The sequence below is a fragment of the Neodiprion pinetum genome, chromosome 2 (genome assembly GCF_021155775.2).
Source record: "Neodiprion pinetum isolate iyNeoPine1 chromosome 2, iyNeoPine1.2, whole genome shotgun sequence".
NCBI classification, from domain to species: Eukaryota; Metazoa; Arthropoda; class Insecta; order Hymenoptera; family Diprionidae; genus Neodiprion; species Neodiprion pinetum.
Genome location: NC_060233.1, coordinates 12283954 through 12309214, shown reverse-complemented (window position 1 = coordinate 12309214; position 25261 = coordinate 12283954). Strand labels below are relative to the sequence as shown.

At 38.7% G+C, this 25261-nt stretch overlaps 2 protein-coding genes across 2 annotated transcripts; both read right to left on the bottom strand.

Moving 5' to 3' along the window:
* Window positions 1-33: 33 nt before the first annotated feature.
* LOC124213122 (cysteine dioxygenase type 1) lies at window positions 34-8383 on the bottom strand. Its single transcript, XM_046614042.2, has 5 exons — window positions 7950-8383; window positions 1905-2046; window positions 1675-1795; window positions 821-990; window positions 34-430 (listed from the first exon to the last, which is right to left on the bottom strand). Exons 1-5 carry the CDS (start codon window positions 8231-8233, stop codon window positions 395-397), a joined length of 753 nt encoding a protein of 250 aa, XP_046469998.1. The 5' UTR covers window positions 8234-8383; the 3' UTR covers window positions 34-394.
* A 79-nt stretch (window positions 8384-8462) lies between these two features.
* Window positions 8463-23408, bottom strand: LOC124211317 (uncharacterized). Its single transcript, XM_069134021.1, has 10 exons — window positions 23329-23408; window positions 22686-22934; window positions 22093-22414; window positions 20645-21793; window positions 20075-20568; window positions 19601-19898; window positions 19456-19527; window positions 18184-18337; window positions 17967-18110; window positions 8463-8588 (listed from the first exon to the last, which is right to left on the bottom strand). The coding sequence occupies exons 4-10, from the start codon at window positions 21268-21270 to the stop codon at window positions 8463-8465; spliced, it is 1914 nt and encodes a 637-aa protein (XP_068990122.1). The 5' UTR covers window positions 21271-21793; window positions 22093-22414; window positions 22686-22934; window positions 23329-23408.
* Window positions 23409-25261: the final 1853 nt, after the last annotated feature.

Here is a 25261-nt window from a genome sequence, read left to right as displayed (position 1 = left end):
TTTAAAATAAAAAAAAAAAAAATGCTCTACAACTTGGCGTAAAAAAATATCATTTCAAAAACGTCATTTGTTTTACAAAAACTATACCTAATGTAACAGTGCTTGAGAGAACTATTTATGTTATAAGTTATCGGATTAAATTGGTACTTGAAGTTGAACCTATATATACTTACTATTTACTATCAGAATATTGTAATGCCTTAAACATACGAACTATACATAGATTTGAAGTAAACGTCCAGTGACCCAAAACTAAAATGGTGAAGCGTCCAAAACTAGAAATTAACATAGGTATATAAATAATCGTAGCGCGCGGATTCGTAGAATATCTCGTAACGAATGAAACCTTCTCCCCGTAGTTGTGCTTTTCTTTTTGACGGGAAGTGCACGTTTTTCAATTGTCTTCGGGATCCCTCTCTTCTTGAATTACCTGCCGACAGAAAACAGTGAAATGAGTCATGATGATTGAATAAAGTGCACAACGCAAATATGATCACGCGTTGAAAATGATATTTTCTGAAGTTGTACATTTTTGAATGATTCGATATGCGTGACGTCACTGTTCATATCTAACTCTGAAATCCATATTCGACACCATGTTATGACGTCACAATAACGGGACGCATTCAAACTGCGTTTTACTGTTTGTGGCTTTCTAGGTACTGTTAATGACTTTTAGCAGTAAATTAACAATATCAAACGTTTATTTTCGTTGTGTGAATCGTTGTGTGAATCCATGTTAATATAGGTATAAGAAAAAATGTATTTTTGCTTTCTTGCAAGTCCAATTCGCGATATTGCAGCTGTGCAATTGACCTACCCGGTTGCGACGTTCTCCGAATTTTGACCAGAAGGTTACTTTGCAGGCCGTTCGCTGTCCTGTTTGCTTGTTGAACACCGAACACGTCGTAAACGGTGGTGAGTATAAGTGGAGGGATACCGCAGGATTCACGGTACTGGGATTTTCGACACGATGTAATCCAAGAGAATCTGAAAGTATTTTTTAAGAATATGAGTAACACAGGTGAAAAAAGTCTAACTGAAAGTCATGAAGTCACATCTATTTCCAAAAAAATTCTTCGATGCAAGAAAAAAGTTTCTACTTTAAATTCGAACTATATACACATAATCATTGTGAACAGAATACGGAGAAATCGTCTTGTTCCGCCATTCCGTTCACGATAAAATCTATATTGTTCATCCAATTCTGATGAACAATGCCTTATTTTATTTATAGATGAATTCCCCATAAATCTTCCGAGTTAGATCGACAACGATTTTATACATCATATTACGTGGCACCTTGGGTACTTCTCAAACCAAACTTTCCTTCACAGGTGTTACAAAAACCAGCGTGTGTTACACGTGCAGATAGGCAATATCTGACGCGTATGATATGATTTCTAATATAGTGGTTGTATTTAATTATACAAGTAATTGTTCACCGCTAATTTATTTTGGTCTGTATCAACTTGATGGCACAAAATCACAGCTCAACAGCTTATACAACCTCTTCTGTGCCTTGATATTTGAGAAATACATCGGCAATGTTCGATCAGCTGATCACCGACTGCGACGCCATATTGGCTTTAGGACACCTGCACTAAGGACCCGATAACCCAAACCATAAGTAACCCAATCATCCAAAAGTGGAAATCATAATGGAATACGTACCGTTAATGTAACAGATAGAGTTTTGGCCAAATGTGTTTCTTTCGATCTCATAAATAGCCGATGGCTCTTTGGTCGGGTTGTTAGCATCGAGTTGCTTTTCGTGCGGCCAGGCGTATCGTACCTGAAATAAAATATTTCGTTACATTTTGCTTTATAGATCTCATAACGACGGATCGTTCATTTTTGTACTGAGGTAAACTGAATGTAAACAACCAATCTTCATTAGTTACCTCGGCTAGTTCGCCCTGAAGAACTTTCATCACACAATGAGCATTCGCGTGGTCGTGAATGGCGGATCCATGGCCTTCGCCCCAACAGAGGACGATGAGGTTGAATTTCCCATTTCCTGCGTCAACTAAGTTTCTTGTATACCTTAAAAATGTCAAGTTGTATTTCAAGTTCTGTTTGATACAATATCGGAGATTTATGGCGAAAGATGGGGCTGAGAATTGGATCCCACTTATTTCTACACGTAAATAATGCGTAAACAATAGTTCCGAAACCACCCATTTCTTCTTGATAAAGTGTTCGCGACCACGAAGCTTAACAATCAAATCCTACCCGTAAAATTAGAATGAGCTTGACCGAAGTGTTTCTGAATTATTAAGAGCCAAAGGTAAAAAAATTCATCTTCAACTTTTTCGTTTTCCTTTTCAACCAAGATTTCAGCTGTTCCGATAAACGTATTGGCTTGAAATTCGGAAGGAAATTACTTGTACTCAAAATCTCGGTCTCCATAAATTTTTGTTAAAAACCGACAACAGGAAAGAAAGCTATGAATAATTTTGTAAACATGGTAACGACCACGATTTTAGTCGAACAGTTGGACCTAAATTTTTGAAAGATGGAAAGTACGTTTTTGGTAACGAAATTTCGATTCACATCAATTATGATAAAAAACGAGCAATGGATAAGCAAGGTATTACTGATTTTTTTTATATCATATCTACCACGATCACATCCGAACAGCTAGACATAAATCATTAAAATTTGGAGTGATGGTTCTGGTTGGAATATCAAACTTTATCAATTTTCATTTACATGGAACATTGGATAAGAAAGTTGTTGCTTATTCTGTAAAAATGGTAACCGATCTTGATTTCAGTCTAATAGCCGGGCCTCAATTTTCGGAATTTCGGAACAGATATATACTGACGCTAATTAACTTCTTCTCATAACAGACTGAATTGACTTTTCACCATGATATTTACAGAAAAATATTTCCAAATGAATTGAAATAATGAATTAAAATGATCTAAGTTGTCTTTTTGGAGGAAGCTGCACAAAAAATAAGTAAAAAAACAGATATTCACGTAAAGTAAACTAATATGTTTGTTGTAGCAAGGCTTCCTTATCTATAATTGTTTAGTTGGAAACAGGGGTCAACGTTGCAATAATATAGCATGATAGGAAATATTCCAATCGCAAGTTGAATAAATCGAGAGCTGTCCTTACCTTCGATTTTTCTCGACGCTCCGCTAATAAAAGCATTAAGAATGTCTCAGAACTTTCGCCAAAGGCTTGCGATGTTTGAAAGAAAAACAGGCATCTAAAAGCCGTAATCGGTTGCGTTTAACAGATATTTGCATGACGAATGAACGCGACCTCGAACGGTCTTGCAGGTATAATTGCATGTAGCCGAGATTGGTCAAAAAGCCTTGCAACTAGGAATTATAACAACACCTGCAATGAGTCGTTGAGCTAGAACCGCACTTGCCCATGATTCAGAAATAAGAGTACGACTGTTACAGCAATTATTATTGTCGGTTAGCTAGAACTTTCATTCACAAATACCAAACCCAGTTTAATAATCAAGCTGCGTTATTACTTTATCGGGTACACAATAAGTCTGAACTTTACACTCATGGCCCGTAAATATTATACAGTTTCACAATTCACGCACACATATAATATAAAAATCCACAGCTTGCCACCATACCATCTCAGATAGTGTTTTGTTTTGTTTGTTGCTGTTTGCATTGAGAAATTTATCATTATATTAAATTTGCGCAAATTCTGTTTGATACCGCGACTTATACGCCCCTGATATCAGATCTGCTTTGAATTGTTAATAACATAATAATTTGTTTACTTGGTTTTCTCAAAATTTCCATACTGTAAACTTACTTTTATCTTTTTATGAATACTTCAAAACTTGTCAAACCTGGAACCGGTGCTCATACGTCACAAGAATACAGGTACATAGAAAGTTTCACCGATATTAAGCTTTTCGATAAAATTGTACATCGTTCACAAACACGAATTTTCACCATTCAAGTGATTTCTATTTCGATAATTGTCGCCGGCCATTAACCAATTGCCTGTTTTCTTGTTCTAACGGTCTCGTTATTATTTCACATTCACATTACAAGGAATGCGCTGTACGTAACTATTTTAACGTGCGGAAAGTCGAGGCAACGGTGTCAATTACACGTTTAAGTACGCATACAGTTGTGCGACAGGTAGACAGTCATTTGTCACTTCCCGCTACTTTGCTTTAGTCCACCATTTCACTGTGCTCGAAGGTTTTAGTCGTACTAGCGGTAAAAATGTCAAAGTAAAAATATTATTTACTGTTGTGGATAAAAACGAACATTCGAATTTATTGTTACTATTTACACGTAATTTTAGCACTTTTTGAGATTTTACAAAATTTTTTAGGTATATTTAGAGGTTGGATTCGTAAGAAAGTAAAACTCAATGTCCATTTTATAGAGGAATTGAATTTGGAATTTTATATACTTCTCGCAAAAATTAAGGGAACAACAAAATTTTCGCAATTTTTTGGTGATTTTCAACAGGCTGTATTTCAGTGAAAAATGGTCGTGGAAGAAATGAAAAAACAAAGCTTTTGAAGCTTGAAGACTCTAGTTTTTGAATTTTTTGGTTAAAAATTTTTCGAAGCACTATTAGCCATGCAATCCTTGGATAAAGCACGAAGAAAAAATTTTCAAAATTTTTTACGTTTTTTCTTTCGCTCTACGGGCATGGAAAAATTTTTCCGAGCTGAACCAATGCATAGGTCGCATAGCCTGTTTATTCAGCTTCAAGATGCTTTTTTTTAAACCTCGATACGACCATTTGTTTTCGAGATATCGAATTTTGAATGCCAAAGGATCCTTTTTCACTCAACTGCCGATATCTCTTGAACTACTGGTCGCACAGCGAGCCGAAGGGCAGTTTCTTTTTCTGCAGAAAATTTCCTACAAAAATCTGTCAAGGTTAATGTCAAAAAAATTTTTTTTCCACCTGTAGCGTTAACGTGAAAAAAGAGCAAAAAAATGCCATTTTGCCTTTTTTTGGATAATTGACTGTATCTTCGTCAATATTGGGGGGAAAGCTTAGGTTAGAAGAAAATTTTACAGCCTAATGTACCCCAAAGGTCCCCCTAAATCGGTAGATCGATCGGTTCAGCGGTTTTCCTGGACCGATTGATTGAAATTTTGAAAAAATTAAGGGAACAAGGTTTTTGGTTCTTAAAGAATTTTTGGATAATCGACTGTATCTTCGTCAATATTGGGGGGAAAGCTTAGGTTAGAAGAAAATTTTGCAGCCTAATGTACCCCAAAGGTCCCCCTAAATCGGTAGATTGATCGGTTCAGCGGTTTTCCTGGACCGATTGATTGAAATTTTAAAAAAATCAAGGGAACAAGGTTTTTGTTTCTTAAGGAATCTTGTTCTCTTAATTTTGTCAAAATTTCAATCAATCGGTCCAGGAAAACCGCTGAACCGATCGATCTACCGATTTGGGGGGACCTTTGGGGTACATTAGGCTGTAAAATTTTCTTCTAACCTAAGCTTTCCCCCCAATATTGACGAAGATACAGTCAATTATCCAAAAAAAGGCAAAATGGCATTTTTTTGCTCTTTTTTCACGTTAACGCTACAGGTGGAAAAAAATTTTTTTTGACATCAACCTTGACAGATTTTTGTAGGAAATTTTCTGCAGAAAAAGAAACTGCCCTTCGGTTCGCTGTGCGACCAGTAGTTCCAGAGATATCAGCAGTTGAGTGAAAAAGGATGCTTTGGCATTCAAAATTCGATATCTCGAAGACAAATGGTCGTATCGAGGTTTAAAAAAAAGCATCTTGAAGCTGAATAAACAGGCTATGCGACCTATGCATTGGTTCAGCTCGGAAAAATTTTTCCATGCCCGTAGAGCGAAAGAAAAAACGTAAAAAATTTTGAAAATTTTTTCTTCGTGCTTTATCCAAGGATTGCATGGCTAATAGTGCTTCGAAAAATTTTAAACCAAAAAATTCAAAAACTAGAGTCTTCAAGCTTCAAAAGCTTTTTTTTTTTATTTTTTGTACGACCATTTTTCACTGAAATACAGCCTGTTGAAAATCACCAAAAAATTTCGAAAATTTCGTTGTTCCCTTAATTTTTGCGAGAAGTGTATAAACATTTTTTTGAAATCGATTACAAGACACCAATAGATCAATGCTAACAATCTTTCAAAAATTTTACAAAAAATTTTGAAAACGTATTGTGAAAAACTTCTACGGCATTTAAAAAGTTACCGGTTTCCTTTCGAAATTTTTTTTGATACAATCTCAACATCGAATCTCTGAAAGTGCATTTCATATCACCTAAGAGTACTGAGAATAAATATAAAGAGAATTTATTAGACATTTTCAGTATTTTTCAAACTATTTAAGATGTATCGAAATTTTTTTCGGGAATATTAAGAAATATTCATTGTTCGAATGTAATCATAGTTTTTCTCCGACTAGTTGAACAAGTTTGCATAACAGTATAAGAAATAGAGACTGTGCCGCAACTCCAAATATACAGACACTTTTGACCTCTCCGAAAATGATTTCGAGACTCTGAAATTTAATATTTCAGAAAAATTTTACCGATCTCCTTAATTGACAGAATTCTTCCCGGTTTAACGATGCATTCCGGAGAAAAGTTTCAAGATTTTTATCGGATTTGGGAAAAATTATTTTCCACATGATTCGCTTGCTCTTCTGCAATCTTTTCTGACAACATCTCGACTGTTTGATCTACTTCGCGGCGGCATAATAATGACGGACGTATATAGAAAAGTGAAGATGATAAACCGGCCGATAACCTCATTGACCTGTGTTGATATGCCTTCGTGTAGTGATTTTCACCCAACCTCTCGAATATGTTGATGAAATACAATAATTGATGTTACGAAAAACGAAAAATTCGGTACTTGAATTCAACTTGCGAGGGTGAAATTTTGTGCCTACCTCACATCAAAAGTCAAGTCAGAAATTTTTAAATTAATAACTCGATAGGAATCGTTCACAGGTTCACCAATTTTGCTTCCGTACGATTCATCACATAATTATAAATACTACATTGAATTACACATATTATTATAAAGGGATGTAGCAAAAATAAATGAGAAGTTATTTTGAGAATTTCACACACTTGGAGCAAAAAAGATTTTTTTTCATCGACTTAAAAAGAAATTGCGAATTTTTATCTTCTCAAAAGTTGTATTTTTCAAACGAGTGTTCGAAGGCACCGAAAAAATTTGGACTATTTTTTCGTGACAACCGTGAAATTTGCAACAGGTTTACTCCCGTTCATTTTGACCGTTAACTCAGTCATTTTCAAGTTACCACGTCTGTTCGAACGAGTGAATTCCAGACGGCAAAACCACGAACTTGAACCTGCCGTTAAACGGAACCAAGCGAGCAAATCGCTACACAAAAAACTACGTATCTTCTTATTTTAGGTATAGAAGAAGAAAAAACCGTGTTGATGGTTGAAATACGTGAATTTCAAGTGAAATTACCGATGCTCGCCTGTTTCGTCAATAATGAATTCTAATCGGGTTGTCTACTGCATGTAATTCGAAGTCAAAATTTCCTGAGAAATTTTTGCGGGTATTTTATAAAACATCTCGATGCAGCGCGTGGTTTTTTTTTTTTTTTTGAGAAGATCTTGTTCAAAATTTGAAGAAAATTTCATTTGCGGTAGTCATGCCAATGGTGTTTTTTCTCAATTACAATACTTTCCGAAGAAATTCCGCAACTGACCCCGAAAATTCCAAGTTTTTCCATGAGACGAGAAATGCCCTGAGAATTCCAGATTTTTTTCAGATAATTTAGAAATTATTCTAGGTGTATAAATTTGGGAGAATAATTTTTCTTTCTATGGTTACGTTGTGTAATTTTAAAGTAAGTACATCTATCGATAAAAGTACCCTGATTCATCCCAAAAGTCGTAGACTTTTTTTAGGAGACGAAAGAATTCCTAGGAATAGCTAAATTTCATCCAGAAACCTTTACCTGTGTCTATCGAATTTAGCATATCTCCGCCAGTCCGCAGGATTGCTTTTGTACGAAGCCATCAGTTCCTGGACATGATCGATGTCCACAAGATCGGTGGCGAAGGCTTGATGCAACTCGCCGATGAGTTCTTGAAGAGTCAAAACTTGGTGTTTCGGTGATTTTGTAAACATTGAAAAGTGCGACTCCTGATTCGCCCTGCCTTTGGCGATCTGCAGTTGCTGGTTATTGTTGATCTCCACAGCGGCAACGCCGATTCTCAAAGGTTCCTGCACCGCTTGCATTTTAAGAACTTAAGTGAAAAGTAATATCGAATAATGATATTTTCCGAGGTGCTAATCACGGTCAGATTCACTTTGCACTTAACACGGGGCTTCACTCTGCGTGCAAAATCGGTCTGGTTATACTGTCAAACGCACCGACAACTGACACACCAGAAGCTTCAAGACACATTAGCTCAAGAACTGCGGCACAACGGCATCTTATACGCGTTGAGGGCCCCCTTCCCCTCGGTCACTCGCCACGCGTCTGATCCGAACTTGAGACTTTTGTAAACCTAATGCTAAGTTCGTCATGTGGAAAAACAGCCACGCCGTCTAGGCCAACAAGGTGGACTGAAGACTGCGCCTGTAGGTGGGGCTGAAAATCATGGTGAAAAATATTCTCAGACATTTCCTATCATTTGATTTAGACGTTTGTTTAAAATTTAGTTATATTTTTCTTCATTTTTCGTTCACCAGTTGTGGAAATCATTGTTGATATTTTTTTTTTAAATGCTATGAAAACACAGCGAAGTACCCTGGCATGTTATCCATAAAGTAGAAACTTCGGAATAGTTAAAGATTTTCGATAATAGCAGTTCAGGAGAAAAAAGGTAACGATTACAAAATGCCAGAAAACGTCTGTGACAATATTAAATGTTATCCGAAACAGAGAATCTTTGAAGTTTGTATTGTCTCGCACGACACTTTAGCAGAACGGGGGTATTTAATTGAGGAATTGGAAAAACTAACTATATATTTACATGTTGGGTATAAGAAATTCGGTTACAAGATTGCAAGTAATATTGTTCGTAGTAGTTTATAAAATTGAGTCGTTAGAGTAGCGATGCCGATATTGTCTATTAATTTATTTGTTGAATTCGTGATAATTCGAAGTAGTTGTTTATTAGGTAGATTCATAATTCAAGTTCGTTGACTTGATAGTTAGTTTGGTTTATATACTTGGTTGATACTTGAATTTGTCAGACAGTTGTTATTGGTTTGAGGATTTGACCTTTTGATGATGATCGAAAACAGAATTTAAAAGATTTTGGAAAAGCGGAGGGTCTAGGAGTTTTTTTGATTGATCGATTCTTCGTATTGGTCGATTATTGTGATTGGTTAAGATTTAGGATGGGTCAAGAATTTATGTCGGAAATGACGTTTGCAGGAATGGAAATTTTATACATAGGAGGAAAATGGGAACATATATGCAGGTACTTCTGTAAAAGTTAAATACGCGACCCTTCCGCGCTTTCGCGTACCTACAGTCCAGGTAGGCCAGCGTTCACATCTGGCAATTAACTGAGAATTGTAAATGGGTAAAACCCATGGATAATAAAGAGAAACAAGCCGCGTTGAAGGACATGTACGACCTTTGACTATTTAGTTATTTGTTTGGCGTGATTTTCTTGTTTATTCCCAACTCAACCATAATGTTAACTTTGTTGAACTGAAAAGCGGGACGAAAGTGGCATATTATTCCCTCTTAACTTTTTTCCCTCATCTGCAGGGAAAAACGTACCACTTTTCTCCCGCATTTGCGAGAGAAATATGTGGTCATATGTCTCGAATATTGATGTGTAACATCTTAGCTCTCGGTATGTGACATTTGGTGGGACTCATTTCGTAAATGCGACGAAAATGTGTAACAGGAAGTTGGGAGAGGCACACGATATTCAATTTATTCAATTTATTTAATTTACTATAATATGATTCTTCGGTGCGGCCTACAGTTGGCATTTGTGCTGCAGTGTGTTGGCGAGCAGAGTGACCACTAAATTTTCTTTCCATAAGGTTTGAAAAGAGAGAGAGAGAGTGCAAGAGAGAGAGAGAGAGAGAGAGAGAGAGAGAGAGAGAGAGAGAGAGAGAGCAAGAGAAAGGGAGAAAGAAAAAGAAGACAGCTGTCAACCGTTCGTTCTGCTCGTGGTTCTGATAACCTTAGTCTTGAACAACGTAAGCATTGCCATGCACGACTCCAGCTCCCTGGTACTCGGCCCAAAATCTTGTCCATTAGTGAAGCCAGCCACTACGTGGCGCTGACAGTATTCCGCGTCGCCGGCAAGGGATGTTGGGCCGTGAAAGGGAGAGGGGGAGATCATTCCTGCGCCACGCGGTACCAATTAAATGGGGCGATCATAAACGAACATAGTTCCCTATTAGATATGAAACATACAGGAATGCCAGGGACCTGTACGACTCTAATATTTTCACAAAAATTTTGGTCGTTACCGAGGTTACATGTTGCACTAAATCGGCGGCAACTTTAAGACTTCCTGCTCAAGTTTTCTGGTTTTCTCTTTGTCTTTTCCATTTTGAACTATATCTCTCGGTATTGTAATTGATCATCATGTGAATTGTTGATGTTGCGGATATAGAATAAATGCCACAGAATAATATTTATTGTATATTCAAGATTTTTTCAAATTTTATTTTATTTTTAAAAAGTATATTTTTTAAGTGGGGGTCTTCGTCCCCTACAGCCCCTCCAAAGCCTGTAGCCCTGGACCCACTCGCGCACTTTCACTCCCGCCGACCTATATCCATGTACTACTTGTATGCGGTTCTTAGATTTTCCCTTCTTTTCTTTTCAAGTCAATAATGTGGCCAAAGTTGAGTCGGATATAATATATGTAACGCAGGAACAAAAGCTGATTATTCGCTTGTTACATAATGTACTATCATATTCGTAGTTTCTTCAGCGCGGTGTTTTCTTGCCAGATGTGGAACTCTCGCGTTTTCTAGACAACATTGACCTGGCTTGGGATTTTCCTGCAAGACTTTCTTTATAGCAATCTTATCTTTATAAATTTTTCACTTTTCTAGTCTACAACTAAATATCTATTCCACTTGTGTCAATATGAATTTCACCGAATAAAATTTCAACATTCTATGTCAGAGGGCATTGTCGCACAAAAATTTAAGAAAACATTTATCATAAACAAGATATATCCAGAGAAAAAAACATGATAAAACTGTTAAGTATAAAATCACTCGAGATTCGCCGACAAATAATAAATTCTTAGAGTAACTTCAACAATTATAGAAAAATAACAATATGTTTAAGCAGAACGCAAGGCCATGTGGTACGATTGTTTTGATGCGCCGTAGACGTTTCGTAATTCGCTTTCGTTGTGCTGAATTTGTGTGAGCGTTTGATAATGCGCACAGTGTATGATACAGTTACGTAATTAATTAATCAAATCACATGATGATAATTTCTAGTCGTTGAGAAACAATATTTATTCATGGATTATGAATATATGTATTTTATAATCTGCAAGCTCCCACTTCGATTTTTTTGACTTTATTTTGTTTTTTATTAATCACGCATTATGTACAAGATAAAAAAAATTAATAGGAAATAAAATGCACTAGAAACAAAGGACTTTTATTTAAATTGGAATTGTTTTTTCGATAACGTAACTTTTTAAGGTTCTAAACGACGAAGACACTGGCAGTTTTCGTGTGCTGTACAGATAACAATAATAACTCGAAAACCTTTCGGCACGTGATTTAGAACTGCAAGTACTTCATGAAACGAGATATACTAGCCGCGTCGCCTCTCTTGACTTTTGTTAGGCAGTGCTGATTCACAGCTGGGCTTGCCACAACTGCAGCATCGACAACCCCGAGAAATTCTACCGGGACTTCTTGCGGACGCTTGGGCAGCGGTTTTTGATAGAAATCGGGATGGAGAGCCGCTGCATTTACAGACTTTGGGTAGTTTCGTCTTGCTTAATTCGCATCTATGGAGCAAATCGTACGATTTAAAATAAGTTTTTTTCAGATTAAGTAGTCAATTACGATTTTTCAATGCCTGCTTTGGAGTTAAACGATTGCCACGAGATTGTTTTCGAGGGAGCCATCTGCTGGTAGTAAATATAGGTATCATGCAAACTGTCATGGCCGTTGTATTTGATAATGAAAGTGTCTTTCCTCTGCATATTTCACTCTGAATCGATTCAGTGTCACAAAATAACAGTACAACAGCTTGCACGGCATGTTTGGTGCCTTGGTGTTTCTGAAATTCATCTAAAATAATCAGCTGATTGTCCGAAACATCGCCATGTTGCCCTAATCAGGAATACAAATGTTACAAGCAATATGATGCCATGTATAATGTATGCATGTATGTTTGTGAGTGTGTCATAGAGGTGTAAGAATGAGCTGAGGAATTAGGAGGTCAGTCGTGATATGAGTATCGTCAGAGTAATTACTCTTGTACCACAACAACTCTGTATATAGTTCGATTTCTATGGCACCTTGAATACACCCAAATCAAGTTCAGTTTGTGTATTAATTTTCTGCTTCTACACCCTTGGTCGTAGCTGCATTAGTTGCAACAACAAATGATTGAAGTGATTTACCTACACGGCGAAGATTTGCAGTAGTAGCATTTCGCTTGTGGTTTTCTCTGAGTCGATCTACTTCTCCTGCATCTACACGGTGTTGTTCTACATCGGTCGCAAATTTTTAACAGAGGTGTTTTCCGCCCGCCGCATTTACACGGCCCAACGTCGAGGTAATCACGACAGAGCGGCGATCTGCTCCGGGATTTTCTGTGCTTCGATTGGTATGTTAGCTTATCTTCGGTTGCTGAGCTAATAAATATTAAAGGTCAAGGCATGATTGAAAATTAATGTTTCTAAATTTTTTTGAAGGAATTTTTTAATTCAATCCGTTTTAACTTTCCGGTTTTTTAATCGTTCTTGTGTTATTTAGATAGCAATAATTAATGATAACAAAATTTCTTTTAACATTTTCTAAACTCGAAATGCATCCGAGCGGAAAGATTGTAAAGTGACCCATGAAGATCAGCCGTATTAATTACTTTTTCTTTCCATTCCGAGTGATTTTTCCACTTCTTTAACCAAATTTCAGCGATGTCTTTCTCTTTGAAAACCGAATAAAGAAAATAATTTTACTGTTTCTTTACCCTTCAAGCCACGCAGCAGCAGCTATACTTAAAGTAAAAGCCCATAACTGTAAAAGTGTACATCGAACCTTGAGTGATTGTTAAGTTCTTGTATATAACAGCGGCAGGGTATTTTCCCGCACCGATTACAGCCCGGGAGTTCGTTCATTTTTTGTTGCAGCTCGGTCATCACGTCAGAAAAGACGCTTAACCTCTGATAGGGCAGATTGTCAGATCCATAAGGACGGATATTGTCGCAGCAAGAACAATCGGCGTAGCCACCTTCCCGCGGATTTTTTGAAAAATACTTTCTCGCGTCTCGTTTCGGCTTCCAGGCGGTGACGCTGATGCTCTGATCGCCACCGTCGGGGTTCTGAATGACATGACCGACGCATTGACACGCGTTTTCGCCGTAACTGGAATCATCGCACGTCGCGGTGTAGACGCGTTGGCAGTTGCAGATGTCAACCGGCATCCGGCAACAGCTGCACTTCTTCATTGCTGCTTGGCAGACGCAATTTTCTCGGCGTTTTTCACAATAAACACAAATTTGCGATTTCCTATCCTCGCTGTACGATATGTTTGATGGAAATTTCGACTGTCGACAATTTTCTCTTTCGGAATTGCACCGGCAATCATTCTCTGCTCTGCAGCACAGCGTGCAGACTCGAAATCCGCCATCTTCTGGTGATGGTTGGTACAGTTTTTGCTCATTTTTTGAACTGGTGCAATTGCACAGCTGAATCGCTTCTCGAATCCCTAGTTTCCGATTCTCACACTCACAGTCATCTTGGGTTTTGTTACAGTGAGACTGCAATGAATTCTTTGTCTCCATAATTAAGCTGCCTATCTTTGAACAGGACGGTTGGGTCCTGTTATTCCCGTCAGCTGATTTCTTGAACCTGTCCTGATCGACAACTGAGCTCTTTATCAACACCAAACTGTTTGTACAGTCAACTGCACAGTCTTTAAATATGGTAGATTGCAACTCTTTATCGCCATTACTTTCTCCGTGGGTTGAAAGGGTTCCATTTTTAGTGGTCTTCGCAAGTAACTCGTTGTTTGCACTCGACAAATCTCTCTTCGAAACGCATACTGGACTTTTACTCTTCTTAGATTCGGCAGACGTGCTTCTTCGCCTGAGAAGGCTTTTAGCCTTGTTCAATGACCATCTTAGACGAGATTCTGTAGTGGCTTCCTTTTTGGGACACTCTATCGGTTCCACACTTGTTTTGGCACAGGAAACAAGCGACTCAACGTTGCAGCAAGTTTCAACGTCAGTCGAAAGTGATTTCACAACCTCGACGACCGAGATTCTTGTGGCAACAGATCGAACCGTCGGAGTTCGGCCACATTTGTTTATTTCACGATCGGTACTCTCTCTCCCGCAAACGTTGCCAACGCGCTCCTCATCTTCTTCTACGATGCAGAAATTCGAACACCTCGAAGGCTGTTGCTTCTTGCCGCCGCACATTGAACTTCTGATACTGTCGCTGGCTTTGATAGAATGGTCCTTCTTCAGAGGCTGACAGTTATTTTCGCAGCAGACGTCACTCTGCCGGTTGCCGAAGTTCAAGCTCTCCTTTTTGTACTCGTAACAAGTGCAACCCTCCTTGTCTCTGCTACTTTGCGGTGCGTAAGATTTGCTGCTAACCTCACAACAGCTGTATTTACTTTCGCCGTAACTCGAAAAAGACGCGTCGCCATTGCCAGTTGGATTTTTTTCGATGCCAGGTGACCCGTTGTCAGTGTCAAACTTTCGTCGAGTATGACGGAATTGGGGTTGTGAATTACGATTATTATTCTCAGTCCAAGCTTGTGTGTTGTATTTTGGCTGAGTTTCGTTAGGTGGATTCAGACTAGAGATGCTGCAGAGACAGAAAGCATCGCTGTCATCGTTGTTGGAAGGTGCTTGGAGGCACTCGCAATCCAGCGGCAGTTCTTCTTCACTAAAGGCCCGTTTCAAGCTGACATTTATTGGATTTTTTTTCTCTGGTAACAAGTCCTGGATCGTTTTAGAAGACTCGTCACTTGACGAATACGCGTAGCTGGTGTTCGTTACTACGGTTGAATTGTCTGCGCTCGATTCGGAGGTTTTCTTCTTTTGGCCACTGACCTCGTTTCCCTCAGAGCAAATGTAGATGTTGACATTGCCCGTCATTCTTCGATTATCGGTGTTCAGATGCTTGCTAGGTTTTCGAGGCTTGCTTGTCTTCTTCGCTCTCCGAGGCTTTTCCGACTGATTATCAGCCGCATGAACAATTCGAGGCCACATAACATCCTTTTCACCTTTGCAGATTACCGAACTGACCGTGCTAGACTCCGAAAGAGGCATGCGACCCCTGGTGAAAATTATTTTCAAAATCTTTGAAATATTCGTACGAATTTCCGAAAAAATCTAATAACTTCCGAGAACTTTGTAGAAATATGGTTATTTCAACGCAGAAAATTAATTTCCGCAGATTTGAGGTAAAAATTTGATATTTATTTTCGTCACAGATAATGTGCCCATATTTTTTTCGTTGTTTTTTATACAAATAAAGTTCAATTTACAAATTTCGAATTTCTATGAAAAGTCCATCACAGTTTTTCATAACGTGTTACCGTAAGAAAATACGCATAAATACCAAAATTCAAAGTTATCGTCAGTTTTGTGATAAAAAATGAAGTTCTGAGAAAATATAAGTTTTCAATAGAAATTTATACGATTTTCACTTCTGACTCAATTTGGTTAGAAAAAGTAAGAAAGATAGAAACGGAAGAATATAAGTTCTATTTCTCGAACATTATCAGATTAATCCAAATTTTTCCAAAAATGGTACTGAATATTTCCCAAAACTATCCGAAAATATGGTACATTTGTGAAAACATGAAAAATAATTTTTTTTTTACCACGGATACGTTTCTTGCAATTTATGCAGCGTTGATCTTTGCTGGGAATCGCAGCTTCTCTTCCAATTTTTCAGACTTGCGTTGTCTCCACAAGGGCGGCAGACACTTCCGGAACCATTCACAGGCTTAACGGAAGGCATCGCCTGTTCAGAGTATTGAGTCGAGCTGGTAAGGATCTCTTTATTCGTTGCCAAGGGTTCAGGAGGTTTTTGATTTTCCTGCTGCTTTACAATGGCCAAATTTTGTACGACCGCTTTTATTGACTTGCTTATCATTTCGGTCAGTTTGTCGGGATCCGGAAAAGCGTGATCCTTGCATTGGACTGTGGAATCAGTCTGCGAACAGCTGCACAGCTGCAATGTCACACCCTCTTGGTTCTCGATTTTGTCGCCACGAGTTCCGGCACATTGCGATAAAACATCGCTGGAACTGCTGGCGATGCTTCTTTTTGGTGATTTTTGCGGGCAGCACAAATTTTCGTTGCTCGACACCTTTGATTTTATTTCTCGATCGCACTTTACCAACGATTCGGAAAGTGGCGAGTTAGCCAATTCTCCCGAGGTCTTATCTTGCTTTGATTTTTCTCCACATACTTGTTTGCTGTTGGTACTTTGGCGACAGAAACTTTTGCAACACTTGAACAGCTTGTCCAATCTCAATTGCCTCGGCGCTAAGTTGGCAGACATTTTATCCCGTTGCTTCTAGGCTTATGAGCTTATTGACGATACTCTTAGGATTTTCCAGCTACGTGACGTTTTCGTCCACCATGTTTAGACACTTGTTTTCGCTACAATGAAAAATACGGATCGTAGAGAACGATATGATGTGACCTAATTGTTGCTACCAATTGAATGTACGTATGCTTAACTATCAATATACGTAGTTAATTGAATAAATTAAATTCTTTATACACCAAAATGTTTTACAAATTCTTTTTATTCAGCATTTATTTGTTAATTCAGTAATGCAACCAATTTTAACAATCGCTGGGTACTTGAGCACATTCTTCTACTTCGTAAAACATTGAACCTCACGCAAAAGTCAAGTTGGTTGCATTTTACACCAATAAACCCAAAAACAAAAAATAATAACTAAAAAGAAATGAAAATGTATAAATGATAAGTTGTCAAACCTTCGTGAATTCATAACAGGTTGTAAATATGGCAAAATTGAAGGAGATTTTGATCGACGACTTCACTCAATGTTGTCATCCGTTTCGTTCTTCGCGCCGTTTGCGATATATTACAAGGTTCGTGTTTGGTACTCTTTTGTGGGTTGGAATGAAACGACGACACATTGACTTTCAGGCTATGTTACGTTCTTCTGGATTTCATTACCGCAAATAATAATCGTGATTTACTTTTCAAACGGTAGATAAGTGTAACCTCAATGTAGGTATTGAGTCAATCTTACTTATACAATTTTGATCAAAAGCAAGTTGACTTTTTTTTTGTGTGTTTAATAATTTTTTTACGTTAGAGATCGGCCATCTTTACAAAACGGTATCGAAACAACGACAAACGACTGTTTACTTATGGTACTATTAGAATTTCTTCGCGGTAAGAAATTGGCAATTATATAATGTGTGTACTTTGTTTTTAGGTATAAATTTCGCACCAATTTTAGCGTTGGATTTTTCCAAAAATGTTCTCCCCATTAATGGAATGACTCGAGAAAATTTGTCGGCGCTGAAGAATACATGCAACAAGTTTGATAAGGATTTTTTAGAGTATACTGTAACCGTATTTTACCATGCTGACCCAGAAAAGCGTCTTTTATCAGGCAAACGACTCCACGATGGCTGAAAACTAGATCGAATAATAAAATTGACACAGAATATTACGCGTTAGACGTATTTCGGTGCGCGTTCGAATGCTTTGCAGTAGGTATTCCACGAATTTCATTTCACAATCAACTAATATTAACCGGATCAGAGAGTCTAATTACCTCGCGATTAGTGGAGCGTCGAAATATTGTGGCCAAAACGGTGTTCGCCGCTTTAGCGAAGTTCCTCAGGACCGGAGGTGGTGAAATTCCCGCATCCGTTCTGTTTTCACGATTTGTTTCCGGCTCGCTTTTCCTTTCGGCTTTCTGCACCAAACACAATGCAACAAGAACGTAAATGCCTACATCGACAATTATAAAGTGCATAAAATTTTCCTACACAAATGTGATGCTGATGTCTTCTATTCACTCTCTCAGTACTCTGCAACCGATTGCAGCAGTCACATTTACTTTTCTTCCTGTGACGATTGCGCTGTAGAGAGCATGGATCTCGTTCCTGATATGGAGTTGATTGAAGTAAATTTGGTTCGTATCTAGAAGTGACATGAAAAACAAAAATCAACGCTACATGATACGACTTTAATAATAAATTATTTCTAGATCCACTGTAAGTGATCTGACCTGGACAGATAACGAAAACATGGCGCAAGCTGAGATAAATCAAGGAGGTCAAACTTGAGGTTAAGAATTGTCTTTCGGGATTGCTATTGCAAAAATCCAAGACATTAAAAGACGCAATAGAACGTGTACAACACCAACCAGCTCATTTTCAATTGCAAAAGCGTTTTTCTTCAGACCCATATTCCACTCTTCGTCAACTTAATATAACAAAATAGTAAACGGTAAACTGTAACTACTTGCACGGAATTTTCCGTCACTTTTTAATAGTCCAATTCGGGTGAAATCCAGGCCAAGACGATTAACTGATCGCGTAATAGGACACCGTATTATACACGCCAAAATTTTGGATCCAAATATCGCGTATATGAATTCAAATTATTTGAATTATTATTGTTTCTTGTTATACTTTCTGCGTAAGATGGCTGCTATTATTCGTGAACGACGCTCTCGGCGTAATCTGAGAATTACTGCTTTCTACATGAGTATCGTAAAAAATTGCACAATCTGGTAACTCCACAATAATCAGTATATATAAAGCTTTAAATCGTGAATGAGATGTGACTGTCTATTATATGGTAGGCACCTTGATCAATTATTCGTGAATCCCGAAATAAGATTAATAAACTTATCGTAAAATGGAGATGTAAAATTAACCTGAACTAACAGGGCCGTATTTAATTTCAAAAGTCGATTTTGACTGATAGTTCAATTCAGCTTGAAGCTGTTATGGTACATTGCACGATATACGATTAAATATTTTCCCGAAGACTTTACCTGGTGTCAGAAAACGTAACCTGTTTGATATAAGCCTGAAAGAAGTTTTTTGCCCTATTTATCTTTCATGTCATCTCAGCAGACTACAAACAGAATGTAAGCGTTGGACGGAGTTTTCCACTTCTTGATATACATGCGATCTAACTAAAACCGAGGCTAATGCAATCAGCTGATCGCGGAACTCGACGCCATATTGCTCTACCCAGTTTGGAACCTAATGAAAATATTTAAAAACAGAAAAGTTAAGATGTCGAACCTAGGTGAGATTCCCTGGCTGACGGTGCCACAGACTGGAATTGTCCTGTGACAGTATTGTCCCTGGGCCAAACTGCAATCATCAAGAATAACGAGCATTGAACGATGTATCGTGAAAATATATTATCAGCTGGATTGAGTTTCACCTTAGCGTGGATCCATTTTGTCCGTACATGACAAGGCCACAACAAGCGAGATTTGCATGTGGATACAAACATTGCTCTATGTCTTGGTCGTGATAAACGTGATCAACTCCTCGGAATGACGGGCTCATGAAGCTGCAACGACTCGTGTTAGCCTCGAATGACAGCCTAGCAGAAAGGTCTCTCTCTGGCGGCGAATGTTCTCGATTTGAGCATTGACGGGTAGGTGAATCCCGGCCCACAAAACCCTCCAAATTCCCATCAAACCAAGTGGTGCTTTTCAAGCTTCTGGAAGATGTACCTTGAGAGTAAAAACAGCACGTTTCAGATTTAAAATTTCTCAATGCTATTCGACGATCGTACAAGCATTGCTGAAGCATTCCTGATTCCAACTTCGCTGACGGTCTACATTTTGGGCCTTCGACTTCCGCTGATATCGCTTCTTCTCGTCTTCTCCGTACTGTTTTAAAATATTACCTGCTTCGGACCCAAAATAGCGGCTGTGGTCCAAGAATTCACGCTCGTAGAATGTTTTGCGACTGCAACTGTCGACGTCGTTTTCTTTCATTGTATTTTGGACAAATTCTTCATTCCTGAAGGACGAATTTTCTTTCTGTCTTGCACATTTGCAGTTTTTGCAGATGTTTGATGCGGAAGAAGCTGCTGACCCATACATGGCTTCGGTCACGTGGGATCTTGCATTTACGGTATGTAATTCCAACAGATTCTGACTCTTATCACGTTGATCTAATTTAAGATGGGGAACTTTTTCCCTTGTGCTCGGTTTGACAGAAGATAATTCCCGCTCACTTGATTCTCCGACAATATTGGAATCCTCTTTCTCTTCCTCTCTTTTCACCATTTCAGCTATAATTTGGTCATTAAAACTCAACTTTGTGCTGTGTTGCTTCAATTGTTTTACTATCATATTTGTAAAGAGCTTGCAATCAACGTCCGTCTCAAATCGATATCTGAAAATAATATCGAATAGTACTTCATAGCACTTTATGTCACAGAGAGAAACGAGTGAAACTGTTTTCGCTGTACCTTAGCAAAGTTTCTTCAAGCTTGGCCAAAACTTCGTCAAAGCTCGGCGTACTATTGAAACTTTTATTGACTGGTAGTGAAGTTTTCTCTTTAACTGTACAATCAGTTATTTTGTCCTTAGATTCTGTTTCACCTGTGCGCTGTTCATCTTTCCTAATAGAACACATATTCGTTGTCGATGAAATTAGCTGTCTGGGACTTAATATTTCCTGAGCACTATAAGCCATTCTTCTGTTTGACTCTTGTTCTTCTCTTGCAGAGTCTGTTACAGCGGCAGCTGAATTTTCTGGACATTCCTTCAAATTGGTGGATTCTTTAGCTTCTACATTTGCACTGACAGAGATTTGTGATGTTGGATACACACTGACGGTGGGTTGCAGAGAGCTGTTACGTCTTATCCTCCTCACAATGTCAACTAAAAATGAGAGTCTCTTCTTCTTTTTCTTGTTTATTTTTAGTGGATCTGTAGTCAAATTAACAGAAATTTGACTTTGTAACCGAGAGTTGGAATCCATATTCGCATTTTTCAGATCATTCTGAAAGTCTTGAAATGGACCTTCGTCTTGAACATGATCGATTAAATGGATTGGCTTTCCATCACAGTTGATTCGAAAATCAGCGTCCATACAACCGTGAGGTGTTAAAAAATTCTGTCTATACTCGGAGCCAGAAATTTGACGCTGGTTATTTTCGATTTGATTGTTGTTGTTCTGGTTCTGCGATTCAGATGACTGGATCTTGAATTGATTGGCGTTTAAACTGAAAGAGCGTAATAATTCAACGTCACCTATGAGTTACACAACTTATATTCCAGACTTTGGGCTAGCTTGACTTGCTTTGCAATCTGTTTGCGGTGATACTCTTCTGGGAAATAAGGCAAGTAGGAGTCAGCTAATCGATTTTCCCTCGGGTTACGATTTCTTCGAAAAAGTCCCGCGCTGCTTCGAGGGGTTCGCAATAATTTCGTCGGTGAATAAACTGGTAAGCTGAGTTGCGGAATGGATTTCGACAAGTTTTCAACTAGGATGGGAACCTGCTGTACAGGAAGTGATTCGGTGCAGTAAATATTGTAGACTTGTGGAGGAGTGGTGAAGTATTGGTGTTTTTTCATCTTACGGCGCTCAGCGAGATTCGGCATGATAGCCACGCCTAAAACGAGAATAAATTTCAGATTAAAGCGGCGTGAAAACGTAAATACTGTACAGTTTTTCTCCGCGATTGGGATTGGGACAACATGGCGTTGCCTTGGGCACCCGGCTGATAGTTTTAGGTCTATTTTATGCATACCACAGCATAGAAAACTTCGTGTAAGCTGTTGGATGTCCATTTTATGACATTGACTTGGTGTAGTGTAAAATATGCGATGAAAACATTTTCAAAATCAAATACGAGACTCAGTCATTAACTTATATATTCACTGGCACTATAACAGATCAGTTTTTACCTACTCTACCTCCTTCAGTGTGATGTTTCGTTATTATCCGTGGTATCTTCCTCGTCTTCTTCACTAGCGATGAATTTACGGCGTCGATTTTTTCTTCGATAACGATTTGAATCGACAGAGGACATTTCGGTCTGAGAATTTTGAGGTTGTGTTCTCTGATTTCGACTCGATTTCGGTACTATAATATCGTCCCTTCGCTTACGACCTTGCTTCGTCCTTTTCTTTTTAACATTGTCGCAAATTGGATTTTTACATGGTTCTACCCATATCTGTGAATGTCCGCTGGCCCGTGGAGCAGAACTTGCTTTAGACTTATTCTTCTTTGGCTGACAAGAAACGTACGTTTAATGCTTAGCGTTCAAGATCTTCAGTCGCAAAGTAAAAACGATGCAGCGTAGCTAAGATCTGGTTGACTAATAAAACGGTCTATTAAAAATGCATTCGGAAATATCAAAGCCGTGAGACACCTCAAGCAGGGGTTCACTAAAATTTTTTAATACGTATAAAACAAACGCAAGATCTGAAACAACTTCACTTATTAGTATAATTCAAATACTGATGACTGATACCGAGTGGCGAATTTTTTTAACCACCTACTTTTGAACCGAAGTTGTTAGCGAGATTTCTCGTCATTTTTGCAATAGCATCACTTTTTCGTCTTCTGGGAGGGTGAAGCTCAATCACATCAACTAATGAGTCGGTCTGCTGTGAGGCAACATTCGTGTTTCGTTGACCACAAATTCTTTTCTTGACCTTCTTTGGTCCTTTCGATAGTCTGCGTTGTCCGTACTCGTTCAAGACTTGGTTGAAAACCTCTGTTGTTTGATGTGGCAGTTTATTATTCGACTGTGAAAAATTATTGTTACGGCTAGAATTCTTATTTGGACACAGACAAGAGCCCTGCCAAGCGAAGAACACGGCTTATTGATGACCATTTCATAGTGCAGATAGTTTTCTGTTCAATCCTAACCTTTCAACCTCTTTTTGCGTTAAGAACGCCATTTTCCAACAGGGCATATGCATAAAATTTTGAGTTTGAATTAGCTTTTTTCAAAAATTGTGAAAAAATAATGTTCTAAATTTCATATGATAATGACCAAGTAGAATATCAAAATTTTTCGTTATATGTACCAATATCGAACCATCTCACTTGCGATCACCTTAATGCTAAAGTTTATAACAGTTTAGAGATTGAGAGACTGTATTTCAGGTTTTTAAAAAAAATGACCACGTTACTCACATTTTCCGTAGGGTTGTCTCCGCTTCGTTGTGATCGACCACAAGTGGAGGGCACAGAAGTTTCGGAAAGTTGTGTGTTTTCGACAGATCGACCCGTGGCTTCTCTCTCTCGGATCAACCTGATCCTATTGTGTTCTTTGAGCTCGAATGTCAGTTCCGGCTTTTTGGAGATGGGCAGGAACCTTCTCAAAATTGGTAACCCCATAAAACCCCTTCGGTTATTGTTATTCGGACCTTCCCATTCAGTCTTGCGTGTATCTTCAGCCACTGGGTGCTCATAAGACTGGGACTGCGGCAAGCTGTGCCATTGATCGATCTCTTCACTGCAAGTTGTATCCATCCTCGGTTCCGGCGCGTATTGCAGAGGTTGTTCAGGTCGAGAAAAATGTTCGATATTGGAAATGTAGGGGTTGGGACTGAATAACGATATACCGTAATACGGATCCACTCCGTCGGGATAATTTCTGGGACTCGGATACCTTTGAGGATATCTAAACATCCAAAACAGGCGGTTAGACAGCACACTATAAAATACTGTTCGTAAGAAATGAAAAATAGATAAATAATTTTTTTTCTGTGGTGTGAAACAGAAGAATTGAAAATATCATTTCCAAATTGTACTACAGGCGTTGAAAACGATGGTGGTATTGGGCAGAACATGTTTGAGTGGAATGAATCAGACTCTGTATGAATAAACACCAGAAGGAATGTAGGTAGAACCGGAGAAAAACGGCGAATCCTCGCTTTACGCTCAAAAAAATTCACACACAACTCGTTTTTTATAACTTTGTTTCGGGGGTCTGTTTCGTCCCTAAGTCCCATTTTGCCCCAAGAACTTATTTTATTCCCGGATTCCGTTTTTCCCCGGGGTTCCATTCCCCAAATAATCGTTCAGTTCTAAGGTCCCATTTTGCTTTGTCATTCCTTACGATCCCGATGTCTTCACACACAGTTATACTTCAATACACTCCGCCTACGCTGGCAAATTTGAACTGACCTCGCAATCGTTCCTGCCCCAAGTAAATTCCTTGTATCGTAAGGTGGAGGAGATGATGGATCATACATGGTCACTTGGTTCATCGGTTGATCTCTATAATCGAGCGTGCGATCAACGTTTTGATAGTGATTATCGTCCTGTTCCTGATCTTCTCTCTCCTCACAATCATATCCTCTGATATTCACTCGTTGCCTTTGTTCACTTTCTGGGCTCAGTCGACGAGGCATCAAGTTGTATTCCTCCTCAATACCGCGCCAACGTCTACTAACGGTATGAAATCTGTCTTCACACGCAGGAGGCATTCTTCTTTCCATACTGTACCCATCTTCGCAGTGAGCAGAATCTCCAGAAGCAGAATAACCGCCTGGTCTGTAACCTGGAGAAGACTGTCCTGGAGTTTCCGGTGAACTATATTCTCCACTTCGGTAATTTCTGTGTCTCTTCACTAGTTGCCTAAGGTATTTTGGAGATCCTGAAGTGTCGCCATGGTCGTGAATTGAGCTACTTGTATGTGTCGCTTGTCTGCGTTCACTGGCGAATATTCTACGGGGACTCGTCTCCTCGTCGCTGACGGCACTTCGGTAGGATTCAGGACCTCTTCTTCGCGAGCTGTCTTCAGCATCAGTGTAATAAGAGCCAAAACGCTTCTGCCGTTCTTTTTCGAGCTTTTGAGGTGACTTTCGATGCCGATGAGGCTTAGAATTGTATTTATACTTATTCCCACGCGAGTCAAGTTGCCGCAATGTTTCATAAACCATTGTTAATTCATCCGTGGTCGGTAATTCGCTAGTGCTTGTGTCGGGTTTGGGGTTTTTAGGAACGTCAATTAGTGACTCTGGTCTTGCCTCACAAAGGTTTGAATAATCTGTTTGAATTTTACTTGTCACCGCCTCTTGCAGATCGGTGTCCTTTTCATTTTCTACAAATTTCGTTGAAG